Source organism: Netta rufina (genome assembly GCF_964035555.1).
Source record: "Netta rufina genome assembly, chromosome: 4".
In the NCBI taxonomy this organism is placed as follows: domain Eukaryota; kingdom Metazoa; phylum Chordata; class Aves; order Anseriformes; family Anatidae; genus Netta; species Netta rufina.
Genome location: NC_140127.1, coordinates 1,351,791 through 1,375,772, shown reverse-complemented (window position 1 = coordinate 1,375,772; position 23,982 = coordinate 1,351,791). Strand labels below are relative to the sequence as shown.

Below are 23,982 nucleotides of genomic sequence, written 5' to 3'. Positions count from 1 at the left end.
CTAGATACAGCCTTCTGAGATGCCCACAAAGGATTCTTTTTGTATCTCTTGATCTGCAGTTTTAAGAGAATAAATCTTTAATAGCATAGTATGGTAGTTATTAGCTGGGGTGGAAAAGTAATCATCCTCATTAGTTAGGACTTGTTTGAATAAAACTTGGAGTCTGGTATGATGGAACAAAACAACGCATCATGGCTCAAACAGAAGGCAAAAAAATAATGACTGTATTTGCCTAGGTATGAAACTGCACACCTGTGAATGGAAAAACAATTGCATGAGTTCCCATCGTCTGTACTGCCCTACAAACTGCTAAATACTCTTCTTCTGCACAGGTTGGTGGGAAAGCAGGGAGGTAGTTAGAAACTCACCATCCCTGCAGTTAGGCTCACACCAAGGTGAAAACCATCCAAATGGCACTTGGCTGGCATTTTCTGCTGTAGACAGGGAAATGGGAGGGTGAGCTTAGGCATCTCCCTGATGCCATGGCTGTGTAGCTGTTGTCACCAGGCCCTCGGGAATGCCCGTGGAGCAGCAGCAAGCGCCTGGCAAGTTGGCACTGTAGGTTGTGAGGCACCTCCCATGGGAGTCTCCGTGTGCCAACTGTTCCAGCGGCATTCTCGGGAAAATGTAAATACAGCCATTACAGCATCGTGCTCCTGTTGGTTTTACAGGCTGCTAAATTAGCCTATAAAGGAAGCAGGAGTCAGCAGTTCTCAGGTCAGACTGGGTGAATTAGGCCCTGGATCAGCAATATTTTCTTGTTTTATGAAACACAGGATTGTTGTTTGCTAATTCAGCCCAGTGGTAGTGGCAGTGATTGTACTAGGAATTTGCTTGCACGTTAGTAACAGGAGGGGAAAAACTTCCACTCAAACTTTATTGGAAGGTGGTAATCTGAGCTGATCTGAAACATTTTTGATGCTATATGAGTAATGCAGACTTTTTCTGCCGTGCAGGTCATACATTTGGTAACAGTAAATATAGATTTCTTTACAAGGTATAGTTATAAGTGCTCTAAAAGAGCATTTGTTCATCCTTTTGTTGCTGTTGTAAATAATTATCCATAATGTATCTGATGTAAAAAATAGACTGTAAAATGGAACTAAGATCTCTAATATTTCTGCCCTTTATTGACATAGTTCCATATGCTGGAAATGATTTATGATGATGTAGCCAAGCAATTTTTAGCCTCCACTCTCACATTGTTCAAATTACAATTATATTCCCCTCAGGGAAAAAGTACTATATATTTTCCCTGAACTGGCAATCTTTTCAAATTCTCTTCTTTTTTTCTTCCAGTGCAGTGCTGAAGTTGGCAGGTAAGGAGTTGCCAGGAGGTGAACTGACATTAGAAATGTCAGAGGTCAGCCCATGAGTGGGAAAGAAAGGGGTTGTCAAGAAAGCACATTAGCCTTTTTTATGGAAACATTCAGGTTGTATCTTTGTTGAGAATGACACAGTCCTGTGGCTGGGCTGTTCCTGCCTGGGGAGCAGAAGTGAAAAAAGGAAACTTGGAAAGGTTATAGATTTAGTAAAACGCTTGCTGTTGGTTGCCTAAGGGGAGTATTTAAAAAGAAATCTTGCTCTTATCTGAAATGAACGGTTGAATGATTAATGATTAATCGGTGTGTATCTCCTTATTTTACCTGAGTCTGACAAAACGAAGCCCTCTGTTTACTTTGTAGGCCAAAGAGGTGTCACTAAATGACACTATTAATAAAACATATTTCCTGTAACATAATGTGTTCGTTCACTGCGAGTAATGCATAGTGTTACAGTGAGCTTTTGAAAAGAAATTCAAAAGCTTTGAAAGCTTACTATCGTAAGAAGCCAGTGTTTTAAATACTCTAAAACAAAAGGATTAAGCTGTGGTTCCACATTTTTCATCTTTGTTTTTCCTTGTTAAATTGAAGGCTGGAATTCCTTTACAGAATTAATTTCAGTTCCTGAGCAGACTTCAGAGTTCTGGTCGCGATAAATCTTTTTCAAGTGGTTTACTTCAAGTTTCACTTGAAATAGAAATTACCCATTAATGGCATTGGCAGATTTATTTATAAAAAGAGCCCTGTTTCTAATGTTTTAATAGAAATGAGTCTGGAGAATTTGTCATGGGAGCGCTCTCCTATTTAAATATATATATATATATTTATATTTATATATATGTATGTATAATCCCTGCTAGATAAGCAGGAGTTCACAGATGTCAATGTAAGAACAGACTGTTTCATCAGTAAAAATTACTCTGAAAACAGATCATTTTCCAAATCAGAGGTTTCAGTCTTCAGTCCTTCCCCAGCCCCTGAGAGAGCATCCTGACAGGCTGGGTACTGCTGCTGTGCTCAGCACAAAGGTTTATGTGCATCGAAGTCACATTTCTCTCCTTACCTTATGGTAAGGAAACCATAATGGCAAGCGTTGCTTCCAGGTGGAGTGCGGGAGTGCGTTTGGACCTAGGGATGTAGTGGGGAAGATTTATCTGCATCACAATTTCACAGTGAGATAAGAGCAAAATGCATGCAGCCTTGCAATTGACAGGATAGGGAGCTCTTTGTGTGTGGGTGTTTATGTGTAATATTTTATGAACTATTCAAAAGTTATGCTTTAGACTTTTTGTTTCTGCACGTGATTTAACTACCTGCCCAGTTCTTGAGGAGTAGCTATGTAAAAGCAATGATTTACATATCCTCTGAAATTTACAGCTGGACCAGCAAGATTTAAATCACTGTAAGAGGTCATCTCTCCTTTTGGTCTCTGACTTCTTTGCTCTTCTGCTAAAACAGAATTACATTTCTAATATTAATTTCTGTTCCCTGTTGCATATGTATTTCACTTGAACTAAAACTGCAGGTACTGTTTTTGCTGTATTCTCCATTAAGTGAATTTATGTAAAGATTATGTAAATATTATACAACCCCAGGGTTGGATGGCACATCCTAGTTCACACAGAGCTCCTGGTACATATTCCACAGTTTTCTTAAGTGATTCCACTGAGTTGACTTGAGAAGGAGGATGTATTTCAATGAGGAAGATGGAGAGTAAAATCTGCACGGATGTGGTCAAAGTCCTGCAGGTCTAAATCAGAGCAAAATGCAAATCAGATTTATATTATCTGTGGTTACACTGCCATCTAGTGACTTAAAGAGTCAATGTATTTTTTTTTTTTTTTAAAGATTAGCGTCTTCATGACACATTTGTCTAATTACGGCAACGATCGCCTGGGGTTGTACACCTTTGTGAATCTGGCCAACTTTGTTCATACGTGGACAAACCTGAAACTGCAAACTCTTCCTCCGGTGCAGCTGGCTCACAAGTATTTCGAACTATTCCCCGAGCAAAAGGACCCTCTCTGGCAGGTAGGCAGGCTTGCTGATAAGCAGATCAGGAAAAAAAAAAATGGTCTTGATGGTGTTTTTTTTGAAGTTCTTTGTTTCAGTTTCTTGTAAAGTAATATTTTCAGATTTGCTAGTGAGTTTCAATCCAAGCAAATGCTTGGCTTGCTATTACTTTAATCTCCACAGAAAGACTGCAAAATTAATATGTACTACCATGTAGTAGAAATTAATTTGTTTTATTCCTGTCTTTACTTGTTTTTAGAATTGTGGGAAATGAAGGAAAGGTGTTTGGTGTTAGTTCTCGTCTTCTCCTTTTTAAGCGAACAAGACTGAATCATTTGAAAGAGAGATGTATATGCATGTTTTAACAATTGGCCATTAAAGACAAACTTTATTGTGAAACAAGTGTGTGAAGTGAAGAAGGAATCCAAAAAGAGCAAAGAGCACTAAGACCATGGGTACCTTAATACTAAAATCGACTCACCAAGCAGAAATAGATTAGAATAGAAAGTTACTCACAAAAAGCTGAGTGTCCAGGCAAGAACTTGACCAGCACGTCGTAGTACACTGATGTTGTCAACTCTGCTGTTCGATTAGGCCACTCTCCTAAGTGAGCAAATTGAATATGTCAGGAATCTGAAGATAAGCTACAGCTGAAGCCTGCACTACCTTGCAGCTGACGCTTCTTCAGCCAGTGACCCAGTGATAAGAGCACAGTCCCTAAAGAGAAACTGCTGCAGGAACCAGTGACTGTTGTGATGCTCTGTTTGCAGCCACTCGGTGACAGTTCAGTGGAATGCCTCGGTAATATAGATACCTGTAACCCTACCTGGATATTGTATATCCCAAATAATCATCTTTGTGAGGTGACTCAAAATATTCTAGAGAGCAAGCTTTACTAAATCAAACCTTAGAATGAATTTAAGCTTGTTTATTCAAATGTTTTTAAGTGTCAGATATTGAATTGCCAATTTATTAAGAATCTGAGATTGCAAATTTGGCTGTAAATTTACAGCTTGAAATTCATGCTGTTCCTGAATAAAGCATTGAACTAGCGGAAGATATGTTGAGAACTTTGCATAATGTTAAGGGAGTATGAATTTAAAAAATGGAAATTAGCCTGTAGCCAAAGGACTTGAATAATTAGTATAACATAGCACTGACATTTTTGAGTAACAATGACTAACATCTACTGAAAGCGGTGTTTTTTGTCTATAATTCACATAAACATAAATGCAGTTAGAAGAATGGTAATTCCCTTCATCTCAGCAAAGTACTGCCAAAGAGCAGTGTCAAAATTTGTATGCAAGTAGCATTTGTAAAACAAATGTAAACTGATTCAGATGTAAAGCAACACTTGAAAAAAACTGTTACATCAGGACCCACTGTGGACTCAGTAGTCTGTACTGATTTGTACTGGGGGATCAGAAGATGTATATGTGAATGGAAATTCTTCTACTATAATTAATTATTCTTCTACTTTAATTAATTCACCATTTTAGTTTTAAAACTGTGGTATATATAAAGTGATACCCATTAAAACAATGTAAAAGAAAAAGTAATTAGAGAATTCATTAGCAATTTCAAGTCTTCTTAATCTCTATATAATTGATTAATTTTGAATTATAGCCAAATCTACCATATGTTGGATTAGATCTGTCTTTGGCATAACTCTGTTAAATTTACTGACATTCATTTGAGAAATGTTCTTGTCCCAGGGTCTGTTGAGTAGTTTGACTCCTACATATAGGAATGAGTTAAAATGAAAACTGTGTTTCTGCTGCATACTTGTCTGAAAGTGTCTATTCCCACAAAAATAAATTACTGAAATAGTTTTTTCATACATAACGTGTTTTTTCTATCATAAGGGAAAATAGTAGTTTATGGTAAGAATATTTGCATATTGATTACAAATTGTTAATTTATGTAAACAGAATTTAAGAACCATGTCAGGTATGATTATCAATAAAATTCTTAGTAGTTGTTGTTCTCCATTTTAGAATCCCTGTGATGACAAACGGCACAGAGATATATGGTCTAAAGAAAAAACCTGTGATCGATTACCAAAATTCTTGGTTGTAGGACCACAGAAAACTGGTGAGAGTTTATTATTTCATCAAGATAGTGTATGTGTAAGTAGAAGTAATTAGAAGTAAAAAAAATCAGGTTTTTCTCAGGGCGCTCTATATAGATCTTGGTCATCTGTTAGTATTTTTATTTTCAAGCATCTAAATACAGTTTAATAATATAAATTACAACAAAAGACCATATAAATTTTTACATAAATATAAACATTCGCAGAGTTCTGGTGTGCGTCAGATTTTTGTGAGCTTTATTTCAAAATGAGTAATAGTGCTAAGTCAACAAGATTGACAAGATCTTGTCAAAGCTGAGGGAGGGAAAGACAGACATTTTTCCAATCGTGTAGATTCGTAACTGCAAGTTTTTGTCTGTGCTGCAAGTGTCTTTTTTAGAGAAAATTGTTATTTCTTGGAATTTACTTTATGTGAAGAAGTTCCTAATGGAAAGTTTGAATTGCAAGGTTACAATAGTTTGTGAAATAACTTCATGGTTAATTTTCTTCTCTGTAATTATAAAATTGTTTATCTGTTTCCTTTTGTCTTCACCTTTTAAATTAGGTTTGTAACAATCTCATGAAAAGTTATTTTTAATGCAGTTTTTAAAAGCATGAAAAACAACATGGGCACTCTAGTTTCTCTGTTACCTATTTAGAGTTCTTTAAATCCCTTTGATTTAAAAACATAGAAGATACAGATTCATAGGTGACATAAATCAGCATCCCTTCACTGATGTGAAAAAGGAATAAAGTAGGTTTAGTCCATCAGAGGGTATGACCCATAAAATATGTGTGTGTGTGTGTATTTTAATCTTGGATTTTTGTCCCATCTGCAGGTACCACAGCCTTGTATTTGTTCCTGATCATGCATCCTTCCATCATTAGTAACTCCCCCAGCCCAAAAACCTTTGAGGAGGTACAGTTCTTTAATAGAAATAACTACCACAGGGGGATTGATTGGTAAGATGGGTTATTAGTATAAATATAAAAGTTTATATATTGTGAACAGTACAAAAATGGCATTGCTGTTGGTAATGTTAACTGTTTATGCATAGAGAGATTAAAAAAAATAACCTTCAGTGTCCTTCTAAAATAAGTAAATTCAAGTGAATAATAGTCATAGTGCATATCATAAGTGCAATAATTTTTGTGAGGCTTTCTCTTAAATATCCAAGTATTAACGTATGCAGAAAGACTAAAAACGTTAATTTATTAATTCTCCAAGTCTTTAAAGGTAAATTGTAATATATTTCTATGACAGGTAACTTATTCCTTACTAGACATGCTTCTGAAGTTGGGACAGTGTTGTTAGTTGAATACATATGGACGCAAAAAATGTGTTCCTATTACAAATCTCACTTCTTACAAAAAAAAAAAAAAAAAAAAAAGGAAATAGATCAGAGATGCAATTTTTCCTTTACCTACAATTTAGGAATAGCAATCAGGTAAAGCAGGGAGAAGGAGAGACTCTCAAAATATTTTTCAAAGATGTAGTAATTAGCAGAATGTTAATGGCTCAGTAGGATAGGTAAGTAGTGCTAAAAAGGAGTATGTTTCACTGCTGCTATGTTCACTGTGGCTACCAGGGAATCACCAAATGTATCTACACCCAGAAGGTCATTCTTGATTTCTCTTGCCTTCAGAAAGTGCTGCATTATAAAACACTACAAGATGAAAAACAGTAACATCCAGTAGTGGCTGGGGAGCACCATTAAAAGATTATTGATGTTTTGTCTTGTTCTGTTTTTTCCCCAGTCTGAGGGAAAATAGTTTTATTGCCTTTGACTTTGTATTCATCCATAAAATTAGCAGGTTGAACACGGTTCTATGGTCGTAGTGTAGATATGTCAGATCCAATTTCTTTTTATGTCACTTAGTTTTTACAGAATTATAATCATTTCAGCAGTTTCTTACACAAAGTGTGGTGAGTCATCCAGTTAATACCAACTGAGATTCTGGCTGAATGACTGGAAATTAAAGAGCTGAATCTTTGCTGTTAAGCTTTCTGAAGTCAGGGAAGATGACATGCAAACAAGGCATAGTGGATCTATGCTGATGGTGACAGATTAAGTTCAGTGAGCCAGTTCTACGAAATCATCATTTTCACGTGGCAGGAAGACCACTTTGCTGCTTCTCTCATTCCTCCTGCCTTAACCACTTCCCTAACATGCAGATACAGTTTGTCTGCTAGACGTGTGCCAGATTACTTTCATCTTAACACAGCACTGGTGCATAAGGCTCCCAGTGGTCAACTTTATAGACCAGGTACATCATTTTGTCAGGTCTCACTCCAGAGCATCCATCTGGCTATTGTCTATCTGTGCTGCCTACCCCAGTCACCCCTGGCAGGTTCTCACAGGTAAGTCTTCAATATTCCAAGCTACCTTTTGATGCAGTTGTTTAACTCTTAGGTTTGTATTCTGTCTGCCAGACAGATCTCTCAGACCTTCATTCTAACAGAGTATTTTAATGCTGTCATGTAATAAGCTTACCAAATGTTAATTAAGTATATGGTCTCTCCTCATTAGTCCATGAATTGGCTAGGATTCATTCAAAGCAAGAGTTATCACAAATAGCAGTTCTCTAAAACTTTCGCAGCTTTGACGGTATAGAGTTTAATAAGTTGTCCCTAAGAATTAGCTTCTCAGAATCAGATGTCACAAAGTTCAGTTTCTTTAAACCACTGTAGATTCCTGCCTTTTCTCTAAATACCTTGTAATCAGTGGCTGTATGCTAATGATGTGTGTCCCCTAAGGAAAACTGCATGTGCATCAGTCAGTTCCAACCTCTCAAATCTTCTGGCTGTGCCTGCAATGGTTACAATTTCAAAGACAACAAGAGCATGTCATTTATATTGAAAGTAGTTCAATCCTATGAATAGAACAAGGTCTGAGCACTGGAAGAAATTTCAGTACTTAAGCATGACCATCAGAAGAGGTTGTTTTAAATGCCCTTTATTTTATTGATAAAAGGTTTAACTGAAAAATCAAGAAGACCAACATTTCCCATTTCTTCTTTCTCCCCAACAGTAATCAGAAGTAGTCTGAGGGCTAGGAATAAAGAAGTCTGTATGTGACATTTGAGATTATTGGACATGAATTGGAATTTTGTAATAATGTATAAGGAAAGCTCGCAAAGAAAACTAAAAGGAATTCAACCCATGTTTCCATTCATAGAACGATAATAGAAGGATGCTGTCACTGCTTAGAAATGTTTCACCTGGTGAAGCTGTGGTGGTTTTTTATTGGTGCATCTACCTCATATAAACAAGCTATTTTCTGCTTTTTAGAAAAAGCAGTTCCGTTACTAAATATCTATTTATTACAATATTTCACAATAATTGGTGTCTGCAAAGGACCAAATTTGGGAATTTTTTTTTAACTTTTGACATTGATTGATCAGAGTTCCTTCTGACCAAAGAGTTAGAATTCTCTATTCGTAAATAAATACCTGAATATCATAATGTTTTCTTCCACCTATGAAAAATAGCTGCAATGTCTAGTTAATGTAGTGAAGTGAACAAAGCTAGTACCAAGTAAAACATGATCAAAAATACAACGTAAACTTCTTGTTGCTTTTATTTACCAATTAGGCTATTATTTTTATTGATTATCGAAGAATAAAATGTACTTAACAGATTTGTCAGACTTTCTGTGGCTTTCAAGTAATTCTGAGAATGATGTTTCTTTCCTAGGTACATGGATTTCTTCCCTACTCCTTCCAATGTCACCACTGACTTCCTCTTTGAGAAAAGTGCCAACTATTTTCATTCTGAGGAAGCTCCTAAACGTGCTGCTTCCCTTGTCCCCAAGGCCAAGATCATCACCATCCTCATTGACCCATCTGACCGGGCATATTCGTGGTATCAGGTACGCATTCTGAAGAACACAGGCAGTCACAAGTCAGATAAATAAGTCAGGTTTCCACCTTGAATCCACTCTCTATGTTCTTTCAGTCCATATATATATGAAGGGGTTAGACAATATATATAAAGGGCTTAGACAATACAAGCTTTTATTGGTCAGTTCGTGCTCCACATATCATTAACCATAGACTAAGGTATCTGTCCATATAAATCTGAAAAATCTTTTGAAGGTTAAAGTACCAGAAACCACATTTTTGAAAGTCTTGCTAATCTAAGCATATAAAAATACTTGCTCGCTTGATTAATGTATGTAATCAGCACACGGATAAATTAGTTTATACAAACATTGGCATGGCTCATGTTCAAAATATGGGGTTTGTATGTGTCCATGATCTTGTTGTTTTGCACATACCTAATTAAAATAAAAACAGGTGCAGAAATAATAGCTGAATTGCAATTAAAGGTAGAACTTCCATCTTAAATGCATCATCAGCACTGAGTACTTTTTTACTGCAGTACTTTACTTTAATGTTTCATAGCACTAAAGTACTGGAATTCCTTTGTGGTGGTGTTGTTGTTATAATATTAGAAGAAACTATGTTAATGCTGAAGGAGTATTCTGCAAATTATAAAAATAAGTAGATTCCCCATATGTAATTTGCAACAGTTATTCAAAGCAATAGTAAATATTTAGTGGAGTTGAGAACATAGCATAAAATTAAAAGGGATGATTGAAGGTTAGTTTAATACAAAGCATGGCTATCTAGTTTTTTGATCTATATATTATGTTTTTATCTATATTTTGAGGAATCAGGGCAGATTGTGGTACCGATGCTTCTTTTTAAAATATTTTTAAAAGATATTTTAGTAACAGCAACAATGATAAAATACCATAAATTCCATATAAAAATATGATGAAATCCTTTACACAGTGCAGTTGTTGATACCTAGTATTTCAGCAGCATAACAATTGCATACAATTAAAAGCTAGGTGCCAGTTACCTTGGTATAAGATATTTAAAGCACAGATAGTAAGCTATGTTCAGAATAGATTTCTACTTCTCCAGCCCTAGTCCTAGTTAATAGTTTTGACTTAAAATAAGCTATTTTTATTCTTCTGGTCCACATGAAATTGGAAAAATGCAAATACAAAAAATACAATTCCAAAAAGAACAAAGTTCTTATAAGTTTTATGACATATTTTTTGTTATTGTTATGATGAGGAGAAATGAAAGCTGTAAATCCAGTCTGGCCTTGCTTTGAATAGCAGGCTTGACTTAGAAACCTACTGAGAGCTTTTCTGACCTGAGTTATCTAATGATCCTCATAAATACCAATTTTCCTTTCCAATTATTTGCCTTGTTTAAGCTGGAAAAAATAAAATATGAAACTACTAGAAACAGAGCTTCATGGTATTTTTGTTAGTTATGCTAGATTTGTTTGTACAAAAGCTGCCACCCAGTTTTTGAAAAAATAAACATTTATGCATTCTATTTTGTTATTGCTAGCATTAGTCTATCTTCTAATTTCTTTTGGTACAAACATTAGCAGTGTTTATCCCAGCATTTTCAACAAATGAATACAGATGAGGACTTCTTAACCTAAAGTAACCTAAAGCAACTTCTATTCTGGATAATCACTCATGGCAAGGTCAGTAAGACTGACCATTTTTTTCTTATTTTCACAACTTCTGTGGTGTGTAAGACTCAGCAATGTAACTTGTTTTACAGCATCAACGATCACATGAAGATCCTGCAGCTCTAAAATTCAGTTTCTATCAGGTGATCACAGCTGGACCTCGAGCCCCTTCTGAGCTTAGAGCTCTCCAAAAGAGATGCCTAGCACCTGGATGGTATGCTACACATATTGAAAGATGGCTAACTTACTTCCCACCTTATCAGGTGAATAAGACTGTAACTTGACATCCTAAACTTACATATATAATATCCTAAAAGATTACCTTAGTAACAGTCTTGCCTAATGAGTGCTGATCCTCAGGGGATATCCTAGGTACACTCTAACATGCTTTAAGACATTGATTATTCATAGCTGTGTTCTAATTAGTTGACCTGACATTGCTATGGATATTGTGTATTCCACGCAGCTGGGAACTTATGCAAAACAGATCAGAGTGATCTGGAAGTTCAAGAAACTTCATTGGTGCTCATTGAATGCTCTGGTATCCTGAACTGCCTTTAGCTTACAGCTTTTTTTTTTTTTTTTAATTTGCTCATGCTTTGATCACTGTATGTCTGATTCCTTGTCTGTAATGTTGAGGAAAAGAGAATTAAGCGTGCAGTGCTTTGTGGTCTTTTTAGTATCAGATATTCCATCAAGCTTCGCAAGAAAAAAAAAAAGATGGAAAATAATGAGATGCTCCTCAGTAGTATTTCTGTCCTCTCTGAGTGGTAACAAGTCTCATCTACTACCAAGTGATGTAAGCTGGAATTTTGCCCTCTGTATGTGGGAGGGAAGGGGGAAAATCACTCTTTAAAATAGATTTGGCACCTGAAGACTTTGGGATATATGCAATATTTTTTTCCATCTAAAATAAGGAATAACATGAAAATGGATGTGATCTAGTGAAGCTGTAACACTTCAATCTTTAAATGCATCATTGTCTTCACCCAGTCCTTGGTTCTTTCATGCACTGCCACTGTGTCACCCTCCTTAGGCTATGATTATAGTAGTGAACAAACCTGGACACAAACAGTTTGTTGAGTCTGGACATAAACAGTTTGGTTTTGTGGATGAGAGGTTTTAGAAGTGTGGATCCAAGTCATGCTTATGCCATTTAGTCTCAAGAACAAAGAGCTGCCTCTGATTTGTTTTTGTTAACAGTATAAATAAAACTTTTGTGTACATCAATGTGTTTGCCATCTCAGACATCACCATTTTTCAAGATGAAATCATAGTTTGCCTGATGACTTTTCTGTAACTGTTGCTGCTCCTAATCACGTACATTTGGTATCTATTGCAAACTCTGAAAATCCTTGACATATCCTTTGTGTTAAGACCAGTTTTTCTGTCTTTGAGTCTCAGAGGGTGTCTGTTTATGGGCCCAGAGATTTTGGTACAGATGGAGCATAAACAATCTGAAAATTGTATCTCCCCTGTAAACTTCTGCTGGTATACAACATACAGGTTTTTAGTCTATTTCTGGCCCTGTGTAAAATCAGGCCTCAGAAGATTTGCATCCTAAGCCCTGAACATAATCTGCTATACAAAAACAGGGAGACAATATCACATGATCAGTATCTCCTTCATAGATTTATTTCTGGAATAGATTTTTCTGACATTAACAGTGTGTCTGGCACTACTCCTCACCCAACATTTAAAGATAACTTTAGCTGAGGGAGGTTGGCTGCAGCCTGAACCTTCTGTTTAGCCCAGATTTGCTTAGCTGAGACAATTTGGCTGGAGTCCATACCTTCTGTTTTCTTAGAGTGTGCCAAAGAAGTTCTGTAGCCTCTGGTTGGTGTTATTCTTCAGATATTCTCTTTTGGGACAGCCTTGCAGAATTCATGAGATACACAGTACTGTCATATCATGATACTTGTATGAAATTTTCTACAACATATTTTCATTAGGTTTTCTCCAAAGTAACTGATGAGCACTGAACAGTGCGCATCATCAGACAGAATTTTGCCAGATTTTGCCTCCCACAATGATGGTGAAGAACCAGCCCTGATAGCTTTATATTTTCTCTGTTAAAGTATTAGGAGTTAACTTGCATTGCAAAAGCAACAGCGTGTGGTAGGTTATATCCAAACTTGTTAGCAATTTCAGAGAACTGCTGAAGCATGAAACAGTTACATAAGCTAGACCTAAAAACAGATTGGCTTAGAAATATAGCCTTGTAGAGCCTTAGTCAGTAGGCATATAGTAAGTGGCAGAAGTTGCAACAAGGATTGGTAAAGTTCCCCTAATATATTTTGTTTTCTGCTCCCTGAAAGTGTCAAGATTTTGAATCAATTTCCATTGGCAAAACTTTTTCTTACACGTCTTTTTTTTTTTTTTTTTTTTTTCACGTGGCAGAAGCAGGGATGGCCCAGATTTTTCTATTTGTTAAATACTGAAGAAGAAATATCATTCTTTTTCTTTTGGATGGAAATATTCCCCACTTGGGATCTTTTTTGACCGCTGTGCTATGAAGCCTTTCAGACCTTACTTCTTAGTAAAACAGCGGGTTCATTTTTGGACTCAAGCAGTCATAATGCATCTGATTTGAAAGACTTCTGGGATGAGCTACTGATTTCTGAACAGCTTGATACTTCACTAATCCACATCTCTAAATCCACATATGGGTAATTCCAAAGACTGATCTTTCAAAAAAAAAAAAAAAAAAGACATTTTCTTCCTTTTGATTATGCTCTGAAACCTTATAGAATTGCAAACCTAATAAGCTTTATCCAATCCTGGAAGCAAATCATAGCCTCTGTCCTTGCATAAAGAGCAAGCCTCAGCACTGCATACGGAATGAGACCATTGAGCCGTCTGCAGATTTGTTGCTCCCCTCCTTTTCATCACCAAAACGTGATGGAAAATGTAAAGCTGTTTCCATGACAGGAAATGAATGCTTGCCTAATCCATTTCGGTGGGTCATTTAAGCATGATACTACATTTGATATAATCCTCAGATACTGTTTATTTCCATGAAGATTCATGTCCAGGTAAAAGGGTAGCCCTATCTGAAGTACACTGGTGTGAGTGCATATATGATCAAGTGTCGCGTTAAGGGGTGTAGCTGATCAACCGTTACGGGCCTGGTCAGATTCAGGGTACTGAACCAGTCGGACATTCACCAAAAACGCATTAACCATCTGGGGGTCCGTTTGGACATTCACCAAAAATGCATTAACCGCCTGGGGGTCTGGTTAGATTCAGAACACTGAACTATCACGGATAACCACCCTCACCCTCGTTGCACTCAATGAGAGTTATCACAATGCAATCAAGTATGGTTTATTACAGCAAGAGATAATCAGGTTCTTTTGGATTGCCGGCGATAGTGACTGCAAAAGCAAGTTAGTATGCATAAAATACACAGGTGTTATAGGTGTTACAGATGTTATAGATGTTACAGATGTTACAGGTGTTATAGGTGTCACAGGTGTGCAGCCTAGAAATAAGCGCGTTAAAAGGATCAAAGACTCTATAGAGATTTATAAGCAAGTATTCAGATCTCACCCAAAGGCGTCCCAATGGGGGGGGGAAGAGAGGCTCAGCCCGTCGACTGATCCCAGGAGTCAGGAGGTCCTAAGGATGTTGTCCTCGGGATGGTATCTCCCCTGACAGTGGTATCTTCCCTAACATCCCCTCTCTCTTAGGCCAATTTATATTATTTTCTATCTTTTAGGTGGAGCTTGAGTGGCTCTAGTCAAGCATATCTTAGTTATGATTGGTGTAAAGTTTTCCCGTCTCCGTTTAAAGTAATAGGCTCCGAGAAATTCAGAGCGCATGCTCAGTGAGGGGTGGTCGCATCTTGGAGGCGGGTAGCTTTTGGGATGGAGGTGTGTTTTGGTATTATAATGATATTATAATGAGCAAAAAGTACACTAGGGTACAGTATTTGTCAAAACATGACAGGTCTTCGGCTTAGGGTGGCAAAAAGTGCAGCTTTGTGCACAAGAACAATCGAGGCCCACCTGATTACAGAGCCTAGCCGTGGTGTCTCCACTCCATTCTACGCTCCGTGCTCTTCCTCAGAGCTAGCACACCAAGTTTCCCCAGCGCAATAGCATCTAAGGTTGGGAGCCTAGGGAACGCTCAGATAATGCAGTTATGCCCTACCCTGAAAGCCTCTTCAATGCTGTACCTTTTCCTTAAAAATGTGAATGTTAGTTTTATTTTCCTAGTTACTTCAGGCATTTACACCACATCAAGCAGTTACAAAAAGAAGAAATTGCTTTCCAGCACCTGGCTTTCTTAGAGATGTATTTCACATTCTGTATCTACATGCCTGTCATGATGTCATCGTTACCTTCATTGATATTCTCAAGTGTTTTTCATAATATTTTGTATTCTTGTATAGTTTCAGAAGTAAGGCATTTAACTTAACATCTACCTACTATTTTTTGTCTTTTCAGTCATTTCCAGTGACAAGCCTTTCAATGTGACTGTAACATATATTTGTATATTCCCGTATCTGTGAGAATTAATATTTCTTTAGACACTAACAGCTTTTCTTTTTTTCTTTTCTGGACAAGTCTCATTCAGTTTCCTGCAACATTTCTTATATTTCTAGGCCCTTCACTGCTATTTCTCTTTTGCCACAACAGCTTCCAATTTGATATCATTTCAGATTTAATTAACATGTCATTATCCTACTCATTAATGATAATGACAAATAAAACTGGACCAATTATCTAGGGCATTTCTCATCATATAATGAATGACTTTGACAGTGGTAGAAGTTCCAGTTTGAAACTTGACATAATGAATTTTAAATTAAACTTCCATTTATTTTATTTTTTTGTAGTTGCTAATTATTGATGGACAGCAGCTAAGAACTGACCCGTCTACCGTAATGGATGAAGTGCAGAAATTTCTGGGAGTCTCTCCTCATTATAATTACTCTGAAGCCCTAACGTGAGTTAATTTTGTCATCATTATTGCTTGTTCATATGTTCCTAAAATACCAGTTAATCTGTAAATAAGGTCACTACAAAACAAAGCCTCTCATACTTCTCCCCTCATGTAAGTGTAGTAGGATGTATTCATTGGTGTCTGGAAAAGAGCACAATACAGGGTTAGATTTCCTGTAAATCATACACTAAAGTCACTAAATGTGGAGTTTGACTGTTACTGGAGTAGACATTTGACAAATGGACAAAATAAATACGGTGGGGATGACAAACTCCCAACCGACTCTGAACGTGTGCGGGATTTGCTACTCCACCTGGATCCCTACAAGTCCATGGGTCCGGATGGGATTCATCCGCGGGTACTGAAAGAGCTGGTGGACGTCATCGCGGAACCTCTCTCAATTATTTTTCAACGATCCTGGGAATTTGGAGAGGTCCCGGTAGACTGGAAGCTGGCAAATGTTGTGCCGATTTTCAAGAAGGGTCAGAAAGAAGACCCTAGCAATTATAGGCCTGTCAGTCTCACGTCAGTGCCTGGTAAAATCATGGAGAAGATGGTTCTTGAACTTATTGAGGCGCACCTGGGGGACAAAGCAGTCATTGGTCCCAGCCAGCATGGGTTTGTGAAGGGTAGGTCCTGCCTAACTAACCTGATTTCCTTTTATGATAAGATCACCCGTATGGTGGACCAAGGGAAACCAGCTGATGTGATTTTTTTGGACTTCAGCAAGGCTTTTGACACGGTTTCCCATAGGATCCTACTGGACAAAATGTCCACCATACAGCTAAATAAAAACATCATACAATGGGTGAGCAATTGGCTAACGGGCAGGGCCCAAAGGGTTATGGTAAATGGGGCTGTGTCAGGCTGGCGGGCGGTCACCAGTGGGGTCCCTCAAGGCTCCATTTTAGGGCCGGTACTTTTCAATATTTTTATAAACGATCTGGATGTAGGAATAGAAGGTATTTTGAGCAAGTTTGCTGATGACACCAAACTTGGAGGAGTTGTGGACTCGAATGAGGGTGGAAGGGCCTTGCAGAGGGATCTGGACAGGTTGGAGAGCTGGGCGATCACCAACCGCATGAAGTTCAATAAGAGCAAGTGCCGGGTCCTGCACCTGGGACGGGGAAACCCTGGCTGCACGTACAGACTGGGCGATGAGACGCTGGAGAGCAGCCTAGAAGAGAGGGATCTGGGGGTCGTGGTAGACAGCAAGTTGAATATGAGCCAGCAGTGTGCCCTGGCAGCCAGGAGGGCCAACCGTGTCCTGGGGTGCATCAAGCACGGCATCGCTAGTAGGTCAAGGGAGGTGATTGTCCCGCTCTACTCTGCGCTGGTGCGGCCTCACCTCGAGTACTGTGTGCAGTTCTGGGCACCACAGTATAAAAAGGACATGAAACTGTTGGAAAGTGTCCAGAGGAGGGCTACGAAGATGGTGAAAGGCCTGGAGGGGAAGACGTACGAAGAACAGCTGAGGTCACTGGGCCTGTTCAGCCTGGAGAAGAGGAGGCTGAGGGGAGACCTCATCACAGTCTACAACTTCCTCGTAAGGGGGTGTCGAGAGGCAGGAGACCTTTTCTCCATTAACACCAGTGACAGGACCCGCGGGAACGGGGTTAAGCTGAGGCAGGGGAAATTTAGGCTTGACATCAGGAGGGGGTTCTTCACAGAGAGGGTGGTTGCACACTGGAACAGGCTCCCCAGGGAAGTGGTCACTGCACCGAGCCTGTCTGAATTTAAGAAGAGATTGGACTGTGCACTTAGTCACATGGTCTGAACTTTTGGGTAGACCTGTGTGGTGTCAAGAATTGGACTTGATGATCCTTAAGGGTCCCTTCCAACTCAGGATATTCTATGATTCTATGATTCTATGAACAGCATGTGAATTTTGGATGAGTAAAAAGGAATTTTATTTCAGCAAATGGAACATGGAATATTGACATGCATAAGGAGAAAGGAAGAAGACTTAGTTTCTGTTTTGGACATTAGCTGCAAGATTCAACAGTATCAGTCAAGAATATAACATCCACTCTGTATGTCATAAATACACATGTACACAAATTCTTTGGATTCTGACACTTAGATTTGGTTTCCCTTAAAGTAAGATTGATAGGATTACTCTTTTCAATAGGAGTCTATTATCTGTCCTTATAGGAAGCTCGCAGAAAAGAATGTTTTCATTTCTTAGAAATTTCTTTATTTAATGGTTTCATCTAGTTGTATTCTATTCTCTTTTATGGCACAGGTAGCAAAACAGACTTTCATTTTCCGTGAGATGGTCAAGTGCATTGTAAAGACATAAAGGGACAAATGATCCCTGAAGTTGAGTCTATTAAAAACATATTTCATTTGTTTGGCTTTTTGGTTTTTTTTTGGTGATGGTGGTGGTGGCTTGTTTGTTTGTTTTTGTTTGATTTTTTTTTAAATACTGAAGCCTTTGGCCTGGATACTGTGAATTAATCCCATCTGCATCTAAGTCTATTGCATGCATATTCCTTTATGTCAGCCTTTGTACCCAGGTAATGTTCACAGAAATAAAGCAACTTTTTTGATTAGAGTGCACTGATGCCAGTTTGTCTTCTCAGCTGTTACCAGCTTGCTAACACCAGTAATTAATTTGTCTTTAAATGACTTCATTGTCACATGTATTTTTACAAATAATACAAATTATTTTTACTCATAATTTTGAGATTGCAGCATAGCAATGTGAAACAAAAACAAACAAACAAACAAAAACAAACAAGAAAAAAAAAAAAAAAACTTGGATTTGTGTATCATTTCTCCAAAGAATTAGAAGAGTTTTGTACCTTCTGGGTTTGTACTGTCCTGCCTGCAAGGAATGCCAATAGTGTATATTTTATGTATATTGGTATACCAGTATACCAAATTTACAGAATGGGAGTGAAGGATTTGGAAGTGAACTGTAGGCTAAGTATCTTAAGATTCACATTTTATAATTTGGGCAGAGATAACTAAGAAGAAAAAAATGTGCATGGTGGTTACATTGAGCTGATGAAATCAACCTAAGCCCAGCTGGAAGAAGTGTTTTCCGTCTTTGCTGTCAAAAGCTCTCTAAGGGAGAAGTCAAAACCCATTGCTTAGCCCAGTGTAGCTGTCTGGTAAATACATTGCTTTCTGTTGGACTTCCAAACTATAATATGTCTGAAACAACAAACACAGATGTTACCTGTGTGTTGCAAGCAAAAGCCCTGCCTTTTTTTCTGCATGCCTACTCTCCATAGACTAAGAATGTATTCTTGGAAGACATGATGTAATCCTTAAAATGTGCCTAAAATTTGTGTCCAAAGTCTACATGTTAACATATATAGACTGCACATAAGTAATTTTGTTACAGTGATTATGCCAGTACCTCCACCCACACTAAATCTGTCTTCCCCAACAGTAATCTTAATAATCACCTCATTGTATCATACATAGGTACCATCTTTTTTGGTATAAACTTCAGAGATGCATCCTCCTTGCAGCATCTTGTAGCCTTTACACTGCAAGATACAGTCTTTCCAGGATAATTGTTGGCTCCTGCCTCTCTCCTTTTTCTTCTCTTTATTTACTTCATTTGTTGTGTCTGGAGCAAGTTCTTAATGCCTTGCTCCTGTTAACTCTCTTCAGCTTCTCCATTTCCCCACTTGTTTGATGCCTTTTTTCCTGAAATGACTTTTTTTTTTTTTTGAGCAAAAAATAGCTCTTAAGATTAGCTCTTAAGCTCTTATTTTCTTATATTTCTGTGTTGAAAGTGTACAAAATACTTGTTTCAGGTTCGATTCACATAAAGGTTTCTGGTGTCAGCTTCTGGAAGAAGGAAAAACCAAGTGTCTTGGAAAGAGCAAAGGTAGAAAATACCCTCCGATGGATTCTGAGGTAAACCATTATACTCATTGGCATTATACAGGGATTTAGCCATAAGTGAGACACCACAAAGGCAAAATCATAAGAAAGGAAAGAAGACAAAATCAAGTAGCCATTAATTATTTGACTACCTTTCCCTACAAATGAGGCCTTTAAGGTAGTTGTGGAGAGCACCATTTTTTTTAGTTCTTTATATCAAATGTGAAGAATTTAAGTTCTTGTTTGTGTTTGGGTTTTTGGTGTGGGGTTTTTTGATTGTTTGTTTTTGTTTGTTTGTTTGTTTGTTTTTGTGGTGGTATTTTGTTTTGTTTAAGAAAAAAAATAAAAACGAATTTTGAAATTTGGCACCTGTTTGAAAAAGAAACTTCAGTAAATTCAAAGTAGCTGTACCAGCTTCAGAGCAATTCTTAATTTACATGTCTATCTGAGAGCAGATCAGATCCTTTGCTTTGACACCAGTGTTTGTTATGGACACCTTTTGTTTCTTGAAATTATCTGTTAAAGTTCAGATTATAATTGATAAGCTTTAACTTGTATGCAGTAGATATCGTAAAAAAATATATGAATTGCATAGGAGAAAATAAAGTTTTGACACAGGTAAAAGAAACTTTGAAACTAAGAATTCACAGCAATTACAGTACAGCATTTTATTAAATAAAAATATCTGCTTTTATATCCATCAGTGCAGGGCTTTTCTGTCAACCTACTACAGAGATCACAATGTGGAACTGTCAAAACTCCTACACAAATTGGGACAACCTCTGCCATCGTGGCTGAGACAGGAACTACAGAAAGTAAGATAGCATTGAAAAAAAGTCTTTTTAAAATCTCTTCCACACTTCAGTCATCCTACCTAAAGTCTCCAGTAGCTACCAGAAAGTCTTGTAAAATATACCTCTGCAAAAAAAAGTAAAAGATAGAAATTATTTCCATATGCTGGCATGTGGATTGTGAAAATTCATGTGTTTCTTAGACCTCTGGTGGGCCAGATCTTTCTCATTAACATTTCTGGGCCTGTGGACTTGTGGACTACTGTGCACATATGTGGAAGTTAATTGCAGCTGATATAAGCTTCAGAGATACATGACCTGTCCAATTTCACAGTAAATATTTACATTTTTATATATCAGTTTAAAAGTATTGTGTCTCCTGTAGGTTTTGTAGTTCATTGTTAGACTGATGACAGTTTTTCTTTGCATTTGATTATTGTGTCTTGCATAAAATAAGAAAATTTAATGTAGCATAAAATGCCAAGTGTACTTCTGCCATTGGAATCAGCTTGCTAATACCTGAAGTATATACTAATAAGGGTGAGAAGTACAGCCATCATACACAATTTAGGTGTGCACAGCAACAAAACACATGGAGCAAAATCTGGAATCCACAGGCAAAAGCAGTGTAAGCAAAAGAAAAAAAAATACATTTCCTATGATTATAGCCTGTAGTAACAAACCCTTATAATGCGATAAGGGCCTTTGTCCATAATTGCTGCCTAATTTTGCACTGACTGCAGCGGCAAAATACAGAATGTAGCCTGTATCTGAACAGAAATTTATTTGGTAATGTAAAACACAAATGTTGCAATAAAATCCTTATGAGCAGTATTATATCTCAACAACTGTGAGCCAAACTGAAGCAGTGCAATAACTGCCTTCACGCCTGGCTTCTATGAGCAGCCAAATCCAGATACATGTACATTGCTGTGAATCAGGAATGTAGCCACTCAAATGAAAACTGGTAAAGAGCAGAAACAGATCCATACTTAGATTGCCTTAATTTGCACCACTATTTTTCCTTAATTTATTTGCTTTTCAATCTATGCTGTGTGCATTCCAAGAACCCTCAACCTGATCAAAACTATAGCATCGTGCAGTGACCTTCAGTTTGTCGGCTGCAAAAATCTGTCTGTTTTCCAGATGAAAATATTTGGTATTAAATTTTAGAAATAAGCTTTAGGGAAGAAAAAAAAAAAAACAAAAACAAAAACACGGGTCATGGTAGAAAATTGGGCTCTAATAATGAAAAACCACAAATATCCAGCCTTACGTTTTTGGTACATTTCAGTAGCACATCTCATAATATCAGTTTAAGTATGAGATAAACTCTAATAGTACTTAAAAGTTGAGGAAGAAGACTGTTCAAAATTTCAGCTGAGTATGGCCTTACTGTTTCTCCACTGAACTTTGGCTCTCAATGTTTCTAAAGGCATGAAGGGGTAGTGAATACAGAAGATAGCTACAGTACTAAATGCAATGCTTTTTACAGTAGATATGTACTATTATCATAATTTGTTTTAGGATGACTAGATAAAAACATGCATCAGGTGGTGGAAAAACTTCCTATGTCTCAGTGCTGTTTTACAACATTTATGTAATCTCATAATTTAACTTTCAAGTTAATAGAATGAAAAGCAGTCTGTTACTCCCTAAATAGAAAACATATGTTGAGATCCTTACTGTACCTCTAGCTGGTAAACTTTATTATTTATTGATTTTGTGTATGTAATACTTGGTTTTGATAAGCCTGTAAAGCAAAATTCTAGACCAATTTGCTGTATATAACAATATTCTTTATGCAGCACATTTTTGCTAAGGGAATATGCATGATTAATGAGGAGGACCTACTAGAGTAGACATTTTTAAGATGAATATCTTTATTATTTATTAGAGAGAATGAAAATTTACATTTCATTTTAGATATTCACTGTCATACAGATTTGGCCCAAAAGCTGACATGTCTTAAAACACTCTTATTTGATAAAAGAAACACTCTGAATTCTGAATATCTGTAAATGCAAATTCTCTGCATGCTATGGACAGCTCTTTAAGCATTTATATGGATTTGTTACAAGTAAATTGACTAACTGGAGAAAATACTTGGGTTTTTCATCCTGGCATGACTGATTTTACCATTTATATAACCTGATCAAACATTTAAAATAGAAGAAAAATGTATAATAGAAGAAAATTGGAAAAATTTTAGAACTATAAAATGCCTGAGATCTTCACAAATTGAGTGCTTCCTACGTGCTGGAGAAGTGAGCTTCAGCCACTTTCATAGTTCAGACTTTGTTTTCAGGAGCTTCATTTCTGTCTTTCTCTGGGAAACCAAGGCCCCAGCAGAACAGGGACAGTAAGTCCCACATGCACAGCCGTGCCTTGGGTGGACTAGGCTTGGTTTGGCAGCCACACATAAAGGTTGTGCTCTGGCAAGAAGTGCCTTGGTGGCTCTCAAGTCCTGGTGGAGGAGCTGTTGTACCCTCCTAGTGCCCTTCCTAAGATTGAAACAAAATTAATGAGTCCCTAGGCAAATCGTCAATGGATTCCTCTGCTAACTTCACCTGGATCAATACTGTGAACAAAGTAACTTGACCTTTTGGCCCTGGAACTGTGTATCCAAAAAGGGCGTGATCCTGGATGTGTGTTAAGTCAGAGCTCCTACTGAGATGCAGCTGCTAAGCATTAGCATCTCCAGAAGAGGTGCTGGAGGGGCAGCTGCTGGTAGGCTAGGTGGGCTAGGCTCAGGCTCCAGAGCAGCAGAGAAGTAAAGGCAAACGGCTAGTGGTCTTTGCAGTTCTGAGTCTGTCATACTGGGTTATTACTGGTTTATACAAAGAAGATATGAAGCCATGCTATTTTCCTCCAGAACTATTCTATGTAAAGATGTTCTTACATTTAACAGGAAGCTTTAAAAAGCAGAATAACTTTTAATGTGCAGTCAACTTGGTGAAGAATGAAGTCTGAGCAAAGCATGCAGACAAGCTACATGTGTTACCCCCCAGATAACAGGATGCAGTACAGCTGAGTAAGCAAGTCATACAACATGAATTTGCCTGGCAAAGTTTGCCTCTCTGTTTACAACTTCCCTACAATCAGTGTTTGATTTTCAGAAATAAACTATCATTATTAACACTTCTAAAAAACAGTGATTTATCACAACAAATTTATACTTGCTAGTCAAAGTCAGGTGTTTTAATGTGGTTGGTAACACAGCTATGGTTTTTGTTTCCATGGTTGATAACTGCATAAGCAATTCATTTAAGAAATGTTTGATTATGTGAGTTTCACATTTATTTTCATAAATACAATTCTGAAATTTGATTTCCTCAAATATCTGTGCCATTACAAATCAGTGTGTGAGTATGAGTAGAAAGTGACCATTAGGGGGTGTAAACATGGAGTCTGATATGAATTCACTTAACTATTTGAACAAACATTCCTGAAGTACTGTGATATCTTCCCAGTTCTACTTGT

The 23,982-nt window shown here is 37.4% G+C and overlaps 1 protein-coding gene across 1 annotated transcript in view; it reads left to right on the top strand.

The window, feature by feature from the left end:
* LOC311208752 (bifunctional heparan sulfate N-deacetylase/N-sulfotransferase 3) overlaps window positions 1–20,532 on the top strand; it is a gene marked incomplete at both ends in the record, with an annotated part of 68,028 nt that extends 47,496 nt beyond the window's left edge. The window contains 8 exons of the mRNA XM_084285684.1: window positions 3,171–3,353; window positions 5,333–5,429; window positions 6,246–6,369; window positions 9,104–9,278; window positions 11,005–11,175; window positions 15,756–15,865; window positions 19,639–19,741; window positions 20,413–20,532. Of these exons, the coding sequence (XP_084141810.1) occupies window positions 3,171–3,353; window positions 5,333–5,429; window positions 6,246–6,369; window positions 9,104–9,278; window positions 11,005–11,175; window positions 15,756–15,865; window positions 19,639–19,741; window positions 20,413–20,532 (1,083 nt within the window). The remainder of the gene's footprint in view (window positions 1–3,170; window positions 3,354–5,332; window positions 5,430–6,245; window positions 6,370–9,103; window positions 9,279–11,004; window positions 11,176–15,755; window positions 15,866–19,638; window positions 19,742–20,412) is intronic.
* Between the last annotated feature and the right edge of the window lie 3,450 nt (window positions 20,533–23,982).